Source organism: Martes martes (genome assembly GCF_963455335.1).
Source record: "Martes martes genome assembly, chromosome: 12".
Lineage (NCBI taxonomy): Eukaryota > Metazoa > Chordata > Mammalia > Carnivora > Mustelidae > Martes > Martes martes.
In genome coordinates, this window is record NC_137900.1 from 72,961,469 (window position 1) to 72,977,137 (window position 15,669).

The 15,669-nt window shown below is 50.0% G+C and overlaps 1 protein-coding gene across 4 annotated transcripts in view; it reads right to left on the reverse strand.

The window, feature by feature from the left end:
• Positions 1-745: 745 nt before the first annotated feature.
• Positions 746-15,669, reverse strand: part of PTPN3 (protein tyrosine phosphatase non-receptor type 3) — a 109,511-nt gene continuing 94,587 nt past the window's right edge. For all 4 annotated transcript variants that reach the window (XM_080819539.1, XM_080819538.1, XM_080819540.1 and 1 more), the window contains exons 20-26: positions 15,160-15,250; positions 14,802-14,863; positions 12,133-12,279; positions 5,670-5,798; positions 4,566-4,711; positions 3,927-4,062; positions 746-2,173 (exon numbers count right to left, since the gene is read on the reverse strand). In XM_080819539.1, coding sequence (XP_080675665.1) covers positions 2,096-2,173; positions 3,927-4,062; positions 4,566-4,711; positions 5,670-5,798; positions 12,133-12,279; positions 14,802-14,863; positions 15,160-15,250 — 789 coding nt within the window. In that variant the 3' untranslated portion in view covers positions 746-2,095. The remainder of the gene's footprint in view (positions 2,174-3,926; positions 4,063-4,565; positions 4,712-5,669; positions 5,799-12,132; positions 12,280-14,801; positions 14,864-15,159; positions 15,251-15,669) is intronic.

Genomic DNA, 15,669 nt, shown 5'->3' on the forward strand with positions numbered 1-15,669 from the left:
CAGACTGAAGAAAGGCATTGGTAGTAGGATATTCCTTTGTCCTTTTGTTCTCAGCAAAAGACATTTTCTTTTGTGGAAAGATCCTGGTTTTGGTTTTGGGCTTCTGGTTTTGGGCTAATGGCTGGTAAATTAACTTTTCCAAGTAATGCACCTGTAAGCAGTGTCAGATAGCTACCAGCTGATGAAAACTCCCGCTGAGAGCATTTTCTTCCGCCCTCATATTCAACCCATAGCCTCAGAATTATTTCTCCTGTTTTACAGGAAATAGAAGAAAGAGATGTACTGCTCCAAAGTGACCAGGCCAAGAGACAGTTACTGACGAGTGGGACCAGGAACCAAATCTCCAACTGCGTAATTGCAACCATCCCGGGTTCATTCTGGAATCCAATAAAGATGGGGAACTTCGATGGTTTCCTGTCTCAGAGTAGTGGGCTATGACACGGCGTGACACTTCCCTCCCACCCTTGCCATTTAGCAGTAAAATACTGGTGGGGGACAGGTGGGAAGTATGCAACTAAATGAGCTAAGTTTGGAGATAAAGAACCCGGCTCCCATCATCTAGGTCTGTATCCAGCTTGCAACCAGGAAACGACTCAAATGGTCTAGAGTTTGCGAACCATCAAAATGGTTTCACTTCTGTATGCTATGATATAAAAGCATCCTTTTCCTAAAAATCCCACTAAGAAACTGGCTGAGCTTCCTCTCCCTTCGGGATACATAAAAGCCGCTATTTAAAAATACCACGTTAAAAATTTTATGTAATTTATTTTCCTTAAATAATAATTTTGCTACAATCCTGTCACAAATTTTTAAAAAATTTAACACAGTATGAAAAAAGGCATAATTCTTTAGAACAATCAAAATCGGGGTGCACTTAGAATAAATTAACATCAAATTGTGTTCATATTCAGATAGCCTGATCCTCTCCTTTGAAATGAAATGGAGACCATTCTAACCGAGGGTGAATGCACACATTTGTTCTTCTATACAGAGACTCATTCTTTATAGAAACTCAACTGTAATTTGAATCAAGTTCGGAATCCTGAGAAACACTTACCATGGGCACACACACACATCCACACACATCCACGGACAACCCTCTAGAAGCTGGGGTTCCCATGGTTCCACGACTAGATCTTTCCTCAGAAGGGCCAAAGATTCTGAATATTTAGATGATATCCCATCTCCCCTCAGGAAAATCGTTAATGTTTCAAGTTTAATAGCTTGAAGTAGCAGCAATCCACGTTGTAGGTTCAGTAGTCGAGAATTCCAGTCTTGGGTTCTGCAGGTACGGCAAAGGGGCGAGCAGAGGCGAGAAGGACCCCACTCCTGAGGACGGACAGGACGCACCGGGAGACTTCCTTCTCAGAGTCTCAACTGAAAGCTTGCCTGAACTCACATGACTAACCCGGTCCAGGCACAGTGTGAGCCCCTGGAGAGGGTCACTAATGCAGGGAGCAAGCGGGGCATTTTGGACATGATTCTCAGAAACACGAAACACGAAACACGGGAAGTGGCGGGGAGATGGGGCAGAGGAAGGCGGGGCAGAAAAGGTGGCGCCTGCCGCTCAGCCTGCAATCCCGCCAGCCTGCCTCTGAGTACATTCATCAGGGTTCCCCTAGCAGCGGCGGGTGAATGCCAACGGTTCCAGCTCTGCCTCGAAGCACAGAAAGCTCAGCCCTTAGAGTCCTATAAACACATACACACGAACGCCCTAGCAACTCGAAGTAGCCACACCCTCTTGTTTCTGGGAGGTCAACAGCGTTGCTGGCCTCCCCTCCCAACTGCCCAAGGATGGTTTACAGGAACATGGTGAGGTCTAGGGAGGAAGATTGCAATAGGACAGGCCCCAAACTGAGATCCCCTTTTGCTTATTTCGAGGATGAGCGGGCCTAAGTGTTGCTATAACTGCATGCGTATCTACACGGTTCCTCTGTACATGATACCTCTTCTAGAGAACTTTAAAGTGCCTGGGTTCAAATATGCTCATTCCTTCCCCATGGCCTACAGATTTCCTCTTGCTGCTTCCAGAGAGAAGGTCTGTCCTGACGGAGGATGCCCTTGGGAAAGAGGAATGAACGTTTTCACAGTTGTCTTAACTGGGATCCAGCATTTGGACTAAGCCCTCTTCATAAACACGAAGGATCGCTTCACATACAAACTTGTACTGGCTCTGGAAAAGAAAAGAAAAGAAACCTGTCAGCCCACCCGCGGCTCTGGAAACACGGCCTCGTAACCCATCCACGCTCGGTCTTTCACACCGCTCGTGAGTGCTCTGAGCTCCAGCTCTGGGCCAGGCCAGACCGAGTCCCTGCCGGGGACGCACGGCGGGGCAGACACCCCCGTGTAGCCGTTATTCCTGCATCATGAGGGCTGGGGGCTCCCAGAGAGCGACAGGCAGAAGCCCCTGCCCAGGGAGGAAGCAGCCCGTTCCGTGTGGCAGAGTCAGGGCTCAGAGCCCCGGCCGGGAACACCTGGGCCGGAAGGAGAGGCTGCGCTGGCGGCCAGGCCCACAGCCACAGTAAGGAGCCTGGACTCTGTCTTAGGCAGGGCCACTGAACGCCGCTCTGCAGGATGTGGTTCTTTATATCAACTGACATCTACGGAACTTATTTAGTGAAGTGTATGGGGTGAAAGAAAGCGTTGAGACGGTGCTTTACCAGCGGGGAAAATCCACCCAGAAGATGCACTGTAAACATGGTAAACCAGGGGTGCCTGGGCACCTGGGTGGCTCAGTGGGTTAAGCCTCTGCCTTCAGCTCAGGTCTTGATCCCAGGGTCCTGGGATTGAGCCCCGCATTGGGCTCTCTGCTCAGCAGGGAGCCTGCCTCCCCCTCTGCCTACTTGTGATCTCTGTCTGTCAAATAAATAAATAAAATCTTTTAAAAAAAACAAACAAAACCCATGGTAAACTGGCAGTGAGGGCTTCCGTAACATGAACCAGGGCAGAGAATGAGAGTCTTAATAACTTGATCTTTTCCTCTTAATTGTATTTCCCAAGTATAATATAAAACAAGAGCTCATGATCATTAGAGAAATCTTAGAAACTCTGTCCATGAACTTGTGAGGGCACAGAGCTGGCTGCAACATGGCAGTCCCACTCCTTTCTTTGCTTACTCCACCTCCTCCTCCAGAAAGCCTTCCTTGACTTTCCAAAGCCTGCTTTTGATACTCTTCCACTGAGTTCCTTGACTCTCCTTAGACTTCATTACTGTTGAGGTTTTCAACTGACTGATCCAGTTTTCCCACCACATACAAGCTTGGGTCTCTCCGGCATGTGCCATTTTCTAAATGAATGTGGGATGGTCCCCATTTTACAGCTGGGGAAACTGAGGCTTGGAGAGAGGTTAAGGGACTAGCCAAAGCTCACCCAGTAGGTGGGGTAGCCTGAATCATGTGCTTTTTTCTATATCCCCCCACCCGCCTCTCTTGAAGTTCTAGGGGAAACCCACAAGATTTCCTTTGGGAGACACTTGCAGTGTAAATGGCCCAGCTGTAATGCACATGGGAGACAGCCCGAGGAGGAGAGAGTAGGGCTGTGTGAAACATCCATTGAGCCAAAAGGCTCACCCACAGACGGGCAGGTGCAGTAAAACCCTCGGGGGACTTTGCTTACTTCTGATGGATAAATGATGGGCCAGGGGCTCGAGCATGTAGAACACAACCAGGGCTGCTCCCAGGCCACGTGGCTGGCAGGAACCACGTGAAGGAGACAGTAAAGGGGAAGGGTAGCAAAAGACAGAGGTCACACAGGTGGGTTTTGTAGTCGCTCAGCCCCTGACAAGCTCTGCGACCTTGGGCAAGGGATGCAGAGCCCTGAGCCTTGGTCTCTGAACATGCCAAGCCCTTCGCGCAGGCCTGGCCTAGGGCAAGCAGCCAGAAAGTGTTGGCCACCGTTACCACTTTTATCAATGGATTTCTACTCACTGATGTCTGCACCATCATGGCACGCTGGTCTCGCATTTTCCGGACAATATCCAGTGGGTAAACAGGCAGGTTTCTCTCAATGAGGCACATGGCTGTTTCCATGGTGACCAGCACACCCGTGCGCCCTATTCCAGCACTGGGGGACAGAAGCAGAGACTTGGGATTTGCTCACCCAGTGTTTCTGCAAGGCCCAGCTTCACTCCCAGCCAGTTCCCAAGTTTACTTAGACAGAGCCTTCCTCCCCTGACCTTCAGGAATACAAAATGCACATTCAAGGCGTGCTCTGGAACGGGCTGAGCAGGCCTCTCCTCGTATATTTGAGGCCAGAGGCTTCAACACTCGTTAGGAGAAACCCAGCTTTAAGTGCAAGCTGCTCCCCACTCTCATTCACGTCTATGGTGAAGGTCAGAGACTCAAGGACAGACGGAAAGCCGAGGGTGCAGCTTTCTTTTTCTGGTCTACATTCAGGACCTTATTCATAAAATTCCAAATCTTTTGAAACAGCGCAGAAATAAAGCAGAGGCGTCTTGTAAAGGCGTCCGGTCTCGTGGGATTTAGGGTGCTCTTTGCCAACTTTCTCCAGGTCTTTCCCTCTGGGGTATGCATGTGAACACAAACAACACCGGAGGGCCACCATACCTGCAGTGAACTAACACAGGTTCGCCGTCCACGCGCAGGGACCTCACAGAGTTTACAAACTCCAGAAAGTCTGAGGAGTCATCGGGAACACCGTGGTCGGGCCATGCAACATACTGGAGGTGTGTCACAGTGTGCTCCTCCCCGGTCTGTGGAAGAGGCAGGGGTGGCCTTGGTGAGTCCATCCAGAAGGTGGGCAAAGGAACCCCAGCCTCAGCTATGGTGGTCCTGTCTCTGGCTGCCCCTCCGCCTGCTGTGCACAGCCCTGCCGAGGCCGCCGGAAAGCCCCACTCACCAGGGCTACCCTCCCCCACATCCATCCTCGGGGACACGGCTCAGGCCACCCGCCCCCCCGAACCCCTCCCCCCAGGATGGGTTCCTTCCCACTTCTGCCCTCCACAATTCCTTCCCTTTCACTCAGATGGTCCTCACCATTAGGGCCACACACATGGGCTTTTTCTTTTTTTCAGGGGAGCAAAATACATGTACCATGAGCTTACCACTTTAAGCATTAGGTGTACAGTTCAGTGGGATTACCTGCTTCCCGGTGTGGTGCAACCATCACCACTAGACATTTGCAGAAGTTGTTCATCTTCCCGAGCTGCAGCTCCGGACACAGGAAGCACTAACTCTTCGTGCCCACACACCCCAGCCAAGCACCCTTCCACTCCCTGTCTCTCAGATTTGGACTCCCACACTACTCCGTACAGATGCACAGTACTTTCCTCTCGTGACTGGCTGATCTGACCTAGTAGAACGTCTTCAAGGGTCATCCTTGCTATAACACGCATCAGCATGTTTGAAAGGCTTTGAAAGGCTGACTAGTATTTCCACTGTATAAATGGACCATATCTTGTTTCTCCATTTATCTGTCAACGGACACTTGGACGTTCCCACCTGCGGGCTGTGGTGAGCAGTGGTGCTGTGAACGAGGGTGCTGGTTCTTTCACAAGTTGGCCTGTACACTGGCTGAGAGGCTCACCAGGGAAAAATGGAGAAGAGACCTGAGGCACCAGCCTGCCCAGGACCGTGGTGGATGCTGCTATAGAACCTGCCTCTAAGCTGTGTCCTCCCCGCCACCCCATTCCCTGCAGGGGCACGGCTTACCTCGGTGTTGGTGACCAGCATTTCCCGGAACACGTAAGCAATGGTGCAGTCCTCTGACTGACATCGGATGTGAAAGTTGCCGTGTTCCATGACATCGGGAGGATCAGGCCAGTACTGGTGACACTTGGTCTGCAAGGGAACCACCGGGTGTGAGCTAACCTCCGCTACGGGGCTGGTGCTCAGGACCAGTCACCTGGACGGACGGGGGAGCATCCGGCCAGAGCCCGCATACTCCCACCAGGTACTCTGAGAGCGGCCGGTAGCAGGCAGCCTCAGGCAGAGCCCATCAGCTCTGTGTCTGTTCCCTGAGAGTAGGATAGGAGTGGGCCTGCCAGGGACCAGGCCACAGCTCTCCAAGCAGCCTGGGGCTGCAGCCCAGAGGATGAGTACAGAGCCCAGCCTCCTCATCACCAGGGTCCGCTTGCTGGAAGAACAGGAGAGGCCTCAGGCACGGTGCCTTGACACAGGAACAACCTCTCTTCCTCATCCTCCCCCAACCCCCACATCAAGCCCACTCCAGGGCCTCGGGCCCCTTGTCTGCTCTCCATACCCCCATCCACCTCACCCTCCTTCACCATCCATCCTCTACCCACTCAAGTAGAAGGCCTCAAGGCACAGCGGTTAAGAGCACACAGTGGGAAGTCAGAAGTCTACTGGACTCATTTTCTCCTGTACCTGTTAGCCTTATGACTTTGAACCTGCCTCTCAACCTCTTGGGTTTATCACCATCTTCACCGGATAGACTGGGGCAGCACCTGCTTCCCCGATGGTGACAGAGGCTGGAGGCAATGGTGGACAGTGCCAGGCTCACTGTGGGGGGGGTCAGGTTACCATGGTTGCTATGAGCAACCTCATCAACTTCAGTAAGGGTGATCAGAAATTCCACAGAAATCCCAGTGAAAGAAGGCCCCAAGCTGAGACGAACATCCCTGTACATTCAAGTGGAATCCCCTAGTCCCTTAGAGGCTTTTGTCCATGACTCACAGAGCTGACACACTCCCCAGATGGCCAATGGAGAACCCCGGCCTCAGAGGCATTAAGCGACTTGCCCAAGGTCATAGAGCCGCTGTGGTTCCCCTTAAGCTCACCGAGAGCCCACGGCCTCTCCCTGTTTTTGATCCTCCCTTTCAAATCCTGATGCTGGGCCACAGCTGTCTTAGATCCTGCCTCCAGCTTCAAAGCAAAACTCAGGGCCAAGCTGTCCATCCCATCACAGTGCCATCAAATTCTGACTCATTCAATTTTTTTTTTCCTCTCCAAGCCTATAGTTACAACATCTTACATAAAACTTATATTTGTGTACAGCTAAAAGGGGCTATAAGCCGACAGATGCACGTGATTTGTCTAGAACAGCTTTTCTATTCTTATTTTCAAACGTCACAGCGGGTATTTGAAATTAAAGTATGCGGTCGGAAAGTTGGAGTTAAGAATTTACTTGTAAACCTTAAACGTGGGTGTTTGGGTTAGTGGCCATTTCCCAACTTCCCTCATATAGGAAGGGGCCGCCGTCCCCAGAACCCAGGGCAGAGTCAACCCCCTCTGGTCTACACCTGCCTCATTGTCTCAGCGTGTCAGGGAACATCTCAAGAAGACGTGAGCACACACGGACCGTGAGCCCGACTGGGCACTCAGAGGCACCTCAGCCGCTCCCTGTCCTCGGAATGTGGGTTCCGCTTGCCTTTCCTGCTCCCAGGGGCTGCTTGGAGGACACAGCCTAAAGGCAGTAACGTGCTGCTGGAAACACCTATCCTAACTGAGCCCAGTTAGGGTCTCTATGAACTTTGAAGATTTGACGGGAAGGTGCAAGGATCCACTTGTCTTGCTGCTACCCAAGACAAGCCTTGTAAGCTGCCTTGGCTTACTGAAACTGTCACCCACCAAGCCGCCGTGGTCTGCGTCTTTCTTCAGTTTCTCCCTGCCCCCTGCATCCTGCGCGTGGACCCAGGACTCCTGCCTGGCTTCAGATCCCAGCCGGGCAGCTCCCGGGAGGGCTCTCCGCTACAGACGCCCAGGCGTCCTGCCCACAGGACGGCGGACGCAAAGGGTATCTGAAGCGATCGGCCCACACAAGGCACAGCCGCACATACCTATTACCAGAGACTCCCAGGAAAGCTGACCAGAACTGGACTCTGCGCCTTGATCGAATTTAGGTTTTAGGTCTGTTTGGATCACAAAGCAGTGAGGATGTAGCAGAAAGAGCAAGGAGTCTGTGAAAACCGAGTTTTAATCCTAGTTAATAGGAAGTTCCACTAACCAACGGTGTGTGATCCTGGGAGAGTTACTAGACTTCTCGAGTCTCGGTGTCCACATTCCTGCCGGCTGTGGGGGTGAGGACACTAACCACTAAAGCCTAGTAGCTACTGCTCAGGGTATGCCCAGCACGAAATGGTACTTTTTATGGACATTAGCTTGGCCTCAAAAAAACCCTGTGAGGGAGGTATTACCGGCTCTCTATTTTGCATATGAATACACTGAGGTTTTTGAGCGTGAATCTACTGCAGATCACACGTAGCAGAAGTGGCACATACATAGACGTGAAAAATAATTTTTCACTCAGAGAAAGCATCCCTGATGGAAGGTGCGGGAGAATGCTTTTTCAATAGAAAAGTGGTACCCCCCCTATAGGTCTTTCTCCTCTGTGAGGAAGCCCGTGAACCTGAAGGGAGACTATTTCGAGAAACATTTTAGGGGAAACGAGGGAGGAATCAAAGTGATGCTGCCGCGGGAGCACCTCACAGGCCGGAAGAGGTGCTCGAGGAGACCCCGCACTCGTGGACGCGCCTGCTGGGCACAGCTGTGATCAGGGACTCTGGCCAGACGCTGTCTGCGGGGAGGCCCACCCTGCTAGATGCACAGTACGGGAGAAAGCAAATGGGGCGCGCTGAGGAGCTCAACTCTCAGAATAGGGAAGGGGAGAAACTGCTGGCTTGGAGACAACCCGTGGGCGGGGTGAAGAGCGGATAAGGGACCTGGGATAAAGCCGGTCAGCTGAGAGCTCCTAACAGGAGAGGGAGGAAACATGTGGCCTGGATTTTTAGAAGAACAGGTTTTCAACAATGGATGCACAGGAGGGTAAGTCCCCAGGGCCGGAGATAGCGAAGGCGATACCGACTCCGGAGAAGGGGCCGGCTGGGATGGGCTCCGTCAGGAAGATGCTGGGAAACAAAGAAGGCCCGTGGGTCACAGGGAGACCTCAGAGGAGCTCAGGTTCTGAGCAGATGCCAACAAAAGGCGGGGAGGTGGGATGTCATCAGGACAGAGCAGGAGGGGCGGGGCCCGTAAGAGTGAGCGGAGGAAGCAGGGCCTATGGGATGGAAGAAAGGGCCTTTCTGTCTGGGCTGGAATGAATGGGACGAGGGAAGAGGGGCTGCTTTCCAGGGCAGATCGTTTGTCACTTGCCACGCCTGCTGCAGCTCGAGAATGACCTCAGGGCTGGGAAGGGCAGAGCCAACTTTACAGGGGAAAGAGAAGCCCAACCCAGGGAGGTCACCGTGTCCAGCTGCCCCCGAAAGACCTTGTGACATGGGAGAGTGGCACCTCCATGAATACTCTGAAAGAAACTTCCAGGCACCCAGAAGTCACAGAATAGAGGCAAGCATAGCACAGGTTCCAAATGGGGAGCCTGGCAGGCTGTGGAAAAGAGAAGGTAACAAATAGGTTTGTAGGTTAGTCACCTACAAAATAGCAGAAATGGCCCAGAGCAGGGCCTGCAGAGTGTGGGAGCTGCTGGTACAACGGGGGGATTCAATAACATGGAAATGCATTTAAAAAAAAAATATTTATTTATGTATTCTTAGAGCGAGCACCCACTTGAGCCGTGGGGCGGGGCAATGGGAGAGGGAGAAAGAATCTTAAATAGGCTCCATTCTCACCGTAGAGCCTGACATGGGGCTTGATCTCATGACCCTGAGATCACGACCTGAGCTGAAACCAAGAGTTGGATACTTTAACTGACGGAGCCACCCAGGCGTCCCAGGCAAATTTTTTCATATGTGCCAAGGACAGTCTAAATTGGGTTGAGGATGGCTTTACAACCCTCCCTTAATACATTAACTCCCTTTTCATGAGAGACAGAGAAAGAATGTGTGTGCACACATTCACATGCGCCAGGTTTTGAGTCCAGAGGCTACAAGGTGAGGCAAGAGTACTTACTTATATGTTAATAACACTGTTCTATGGCGCGTACACATATATGAATATATGTAGGGTCCATGCCGAGAGTGGAGTCCAACATAGGGCTTGAACTCAAAACCCTGAGATCAAGACCTGAGCTGAGATCAAGAGTCAGATGTTTAATCAACTAAGCCACCAGGCGCCCCGTGGTCTTTGTTTTTTCATGCATACCTTCTCTTTATGGCATGTGATATTTGATTTCCATTTAAGGTATTCTCTTAAAATAAATTTATTAAAGGAAAAAAAAGACAAGTCAATTTAAAGAAAAAATAATACTGTAGTAAAATAAAATCAGTCTAGTCCCAGCAATAATTGTTAAGGTGGTCCCCAGCTACCACTGCCAGCTGACGTTTACGTCATATTGTTTGCCAAGCACCCTTCCAAGAAACCCACCGATATTAACCCCCGACAATCCCACAAGACAGGCACTATTATTATTCCATTCTACCAGAGGTTTTGTAGCTTTCCAATTTCCAACAGTGACTTACATGACAAGAAAAGATTCTGGGGGCGCCTGGGTGGCTCAGTGGGTTAAAGCCTCTGCCTTCGGCTCAGGTCATGATCTCAGGGTCCTGGGATCGAGCCCCGCATCGGGCTCTTTGCTCAGCAGGGAGCCTGCTTCCCCCTCTCTCTCTGACTGCCTCTCTGCCTATTTGTGATCTCTCTCTCTGTCAAATAAATAAATAAATAAATCTTTAAAAAAAAAAAAAGATTCTGATCAAAACTGTGAGTGACAAGAAGCTAAGAGTGACAGCCGACACAAAGAACAATACAAGGGAAGCCCAAAAAGCCGCAGGGAGCATATGACAGGCCAGATCTATGGCCAAATCCAGCCCGTGACGATGACACATAAAACAATGCTAACATCTGCTGGACACTTGCCACATGCAGTTCTCTAAGCTTTTTACATACACCATCTCCGTCTTTACAACCCGTCCAAGATGGGCACGACGATCGCCTCCACTTCATATATGGAGAAGCTGAGGGCAGAGAGATGAAGTAACTTGCTCAGGGGGAATCACGCTGTGACTCCAGATTGTCTGGCTCCAGGACCTGCGACATTCTGTGGTGTAGCTTTCAAGAGTCAAGCACAGAGTACAGAACGGGGCAACTGGCCTGAGAGTGACACCAAGACAGAGACCAGACGCTTTCTGCTGGTCACAGGATTGCTGGAAGCCGAGCTTATAACCTTTTACAAAGTCTGAGGTTATTTTCAGATACCTAAAAGCCCAGTGCCTAGGAGAGAGGGGTAACTTATTCTGTGTCTTCCTGGTGGGAGAAGCAGGTGGGGTGGAGGTTCAAAGGCTGCGGATTTCAGCGAGTGGTAAGGAGGAATTTTTCTTTTTTTTTAAACTGGAGCTAAACACCCATGGGATGGACCCTGGAGGTGTTTTTGCAGAAGTGGGGAGCCCGCTACTTCGGAGAACACACAGAAGTCGTTTGCAACCCACTGGGCTCGCAGAATTAGTTAGGGATTCTCATTTTGCTGTTTCAGGTGAGAGTGTAGACTGTTCTCAAACATACTATTCATTCTAATCTGCACATTCTGATTTTCAGCGTGGATCAATTTGGTATTCTGACCAGGGAGGGAGGCCTGGGAGGGAGCAGCACACAAATCATTCAAAGCAGGTGGCTCAAAGTTAATTTATATCGGATTCTGGAATGGGTTTCTGCATAAATGCTTCCTAATGAAGGTATCTTGTCGTATGCACAAGTTAGAGAATGCACAACACAGGTATCCCTTGCCCAGTGACTTCTGTTCTATAACTAGTGATATGCTCCTCTGGAAAATGCACCCCACTAAGCCCAGTGTGCTGCCTGTCACTCTCCTAATCAAGCCCTTCTTCCCCTTTTTGCATCGGGTTTTGCTGCATCACAAGCAAGGCAGACAGAGGCTGTAATTTTTCTACTTATTATGGTCACTGTGGCACACCCACCACTCTGCTCAGTTCCAGCGCTTGTCCTGTGTGGCTGAGGCTACCGTCAACACGGGGGTTCTGGGGCGGGTGAGGAGAGGCAAGGGGAAGGGCCTTCTGCTGGTTATAATGGATCGAAGACAGGGGCGGGAGGGGCTGTCTGATCCTCCTTAGTTCCGGGAAGGCGGGGGAGTGGGCAGGAGTGCTGAGCCGCCCATCAGTCAAGGTGTCTATCAGTAGCTCTCAAAAGGAGACCTATGGGTCACACCGGGGCTGGACCAGGGGGCGTTAAAGATCCTTTCCAGTCTGAGATTCATGTTCCACAGAGCACGGCGTGACATGCCCGCGTGTGAATTGGAAATCAAGCCACTTACCCGCCCTCGCTCGGTGAGAGTCGTCAACATGACAATGAGTGATAACTTCTGATCCCAGACGACTTGCCAAAATTGTGCACAGGTGTGTGGCAGGGGACCCTGAGCAGCAATGTACTTGTTCACAAGGTTAGCAGCAGGAATTTCCATCTGGCAAGAGATGGTTCAGGCGTTAGTACCTGTCGCCGTGAAAAGGTGGACGCGGAACTGGATCTTAAACTCTTCTAGTTGGTGCCTGACATCACACCAGAATATCCCGCCAATTTATAGCCAACAAGGAAAATCAAAGAAAAAGCTACTTTAAAAAATCCTTGAAACACACTTGACAATGCCACTCTTATTAACTACGTAGGGTAAAGCCGTACGACATGCAGTAAGCGATAATCAGAAACGTACCTACAAGATGGCAGGAGAGTCTCAATGACTTTTACTGCCAGATCCTAAATATAATCAATGCTGGCCATCTGTGTCTTCAGCAACACATACCAGTCCTCGTGCCCGAATCTTTCCCCACGCAAGGCTTTCTATCAAGATCCATGGACTGTTCTCTGATGCACAGACCACATGGCTTATCCCCCCACAAATGCTACGCTTTGCTTTCTGCAGGGTTGCCAATGTCGTGTCATTGAGCTGACCAATCCTTTCCCCCACCCAGCCTTACGATGTATAATCAGCAAATAAAAATTGCATGTATTTAAGGTGTACAACAGGATGGTGTGACACATGCATATGTTGAGGAATGATCACCACAGTCAAGTTCATGAACACATCCATCACTTTGCACAGTTACCACTTGAGTTCATTAATGTTAAACGCCAAAATGTTCTCAGCTGTCCTCAGTGGCCCTCCCCCACCCTGCCCTGCTGGCACTTCTTCCCTCTGAACGGAGTCATTTCTATGAAAAACATTCAGAACCTGATGAGCTCTGAGGTGACCCTGGGATTCACTCATTCTTAGATGGGGAAGGCAAAGAGAAGCGCCTAATTCACGGTTTGGTTGATGCTTGGGTTAATGGCTTCTCCAACCCCAGTCTGAGTTCCCTCGTATCCTCACAGTCAAGGAGACCGGATGGCGTGACTTTGCTGACCCCACCAATTCTGATGTTCTGCTCTTAAGACACAAGGAATGGTGAAGTGAGGGGCAATGAGTTCCACAGACGTTTTGGAATAAATGGAATCACTGACACGACCCATTTTTATTAGGCAGTTCTTGATATTTTGCTATAACTTGAAAACTTGAGAAATCATCTGTTCCTTTAGATCAGGGGTTGGCAAACTGTGGCCAGAGGGCCAAATCTGATAGCCACTTTGCAAGCTAACAGTGTTTTGTTTTGTTTTTTAAGATTTTGTTTGTTTATTTGAGAAAGAGCATGCACGAGAGAACACAAGTAGGGGGAGCAGCAGGGGTAGGGGGAGACGCAGACTCCCCGCTGAGTAGGGAGCCCAAGGCAGGGCTTGATCCTAGGACCCTGGGATCCTGACCTGAGCTGAAGGCAGACACTCGACTGACCGAACCACCCAGGCACCCCATGATTTTTTTTTTTTTTTTAAAGATTTTGCTTATTTAGAGAGCATGAGCAGGGGGAGGGAGCAGAGGGAGAGGGCCAGAGAATCTCAAGCAGACCCCACTCGGGTGCGGAGCCCGAGTCGGGGCTCAGTGGCATGACCCTGAGGCTCAGGACCTGATCTGTAATTGAGAAACAGATGCTGAATGGACTGAGCCATGCAGGTAATCTGCAAGCTAAGAGTGTTTTAAAACTATTTTTACATGGTCGCATTTTATTTTATTTATATATTTTTTAAAGATTTTATTTATTTGTCAGAGAGAGAGAGAGAGAGCGCGCGAGAGCGAGCACAGGCAGAGTGGCAGGCTGAGGCAGAGGGAGAACCAGGCTCCCTGCCGAGCAAGGAGCCTGATGTGGGACATGATCCCAGGACGCTGGGATCATGACCTGAGCCGAAGGCAGCCACTTAACCAACTGAGCCACCCAGGTGTCCCTACATGGTTGCATTTTAAATGGTTGTGTAAGTACCTAAGTAATATCCTCCATTTTGCCTCAGCCTACAAAGATCGAAATGTTTATCACCTGGCCCTCTACAGAAAAAGCATGCTAACCCCTGGTTTAAATGATGAAAATGAGGTTCAGAGAGGCCAAGTAAGTTGTCCAAGATGCATCTGCAGAGTGAAGTGCATGCTCTTCCCACAATATGTGAAATCTGTTATCTTTTCTCTCTGGGTTATATGCACAAGTGGTTTTCTTCCCCTTATTTTTAGGTGGGACGTACAGTAATAACATGCAGTAGGGGGGCACACAGAAAGTTACAAGCATACCACTGGCAAGAAAAAAAAATCAAAACAACCAAAAAAAAAAAAAAAAACAACCCACAAAAATGTCAGCAGTTGAGGACAGAAGGCATGTGGACGATGGGAGTCAGAGACACGGAGTCTGAGTTTTGGTCTCACCTTCTGTTAGCTTTGTGACTTTTCAAATTATTTAATCTCTCTGAACCTTAGTTCTGTGAGACTATTGTGCCTTCCCTCAGGGGCTGCTGAGGTGCTGAAATGAGGGGGCGAACGGGGAAGCACTCTGTCCACCGCAAAGCACCACCCATGCCACGATCATGCTTGGGACAGTGATCAATGTGCTCTTAGTATCCAGATTCTTGACTTACGTTCACATAACTCGCATTAATATAATCTTCATTTCCCTGCAATAAGACCCGGGTGGTGTCGTCTGCAGGGAGAAAAAAATTTACCGATTATCCGGAGCGTTATTTGGATCATGCCAAGGAAAGAGTTCAGTCCCCAAGCCTATCTGCAGCTCTCGCCTCATTAGCATAAACACTATTCCCCAACTGTTCCCAGTCTGACATGGCGGCAATAAAGACGGTGGTGTTTACAGACACACTGAAAATCGTTCCAGAATACCAGACAATCTGTTTTAAAAAGAGAAACATTATCTCAGCGAGTTGGGGGAGGGCGGGCAGGGGAGGGAGGCATTCACCCCCCCCCCCCCCCCCCGATACTCACAAGGCAGCACATCTTTGTATCGGTTTTTGTCCAAATTTTGAGGCAGCTTTGCAAAGGTGATGGCCAGACCGGGCTTCTTTCTGTAGAGTTGCTATATAACGAATACAGAAGCAAGGGAAAAAAAACCAAAAAACCAGCATTGCAAAAAACAGCTATGAAGGGAATGTGGAAACACACTTTAACAATAGTCAACCACGCCTGGCACTTAGGGGCTATATCATTTATTTTTTGTAAGAGCGAGCAAGCAGGGAGGGGCAGAGGGAGAGAGAGAGAGAGAAAGAGAGAGAATCTTAAACAGACTCCCCACCCAGTGCAGAGCCCGAAGTGGGGCTTAATCTCATGACCCTGACATCATGACCCGAGCCAAAACCATGAGGCAGATGCACAACCAACTGAGACACCCAGGCACCCCTGGGTGCTATATTTTAAAAGAAAACTCTTCCTAATAAGAAATTTTACACTCCTATGAGAAACTGACTACATTCACTTTTTCTTTTTTCTTAACATGAG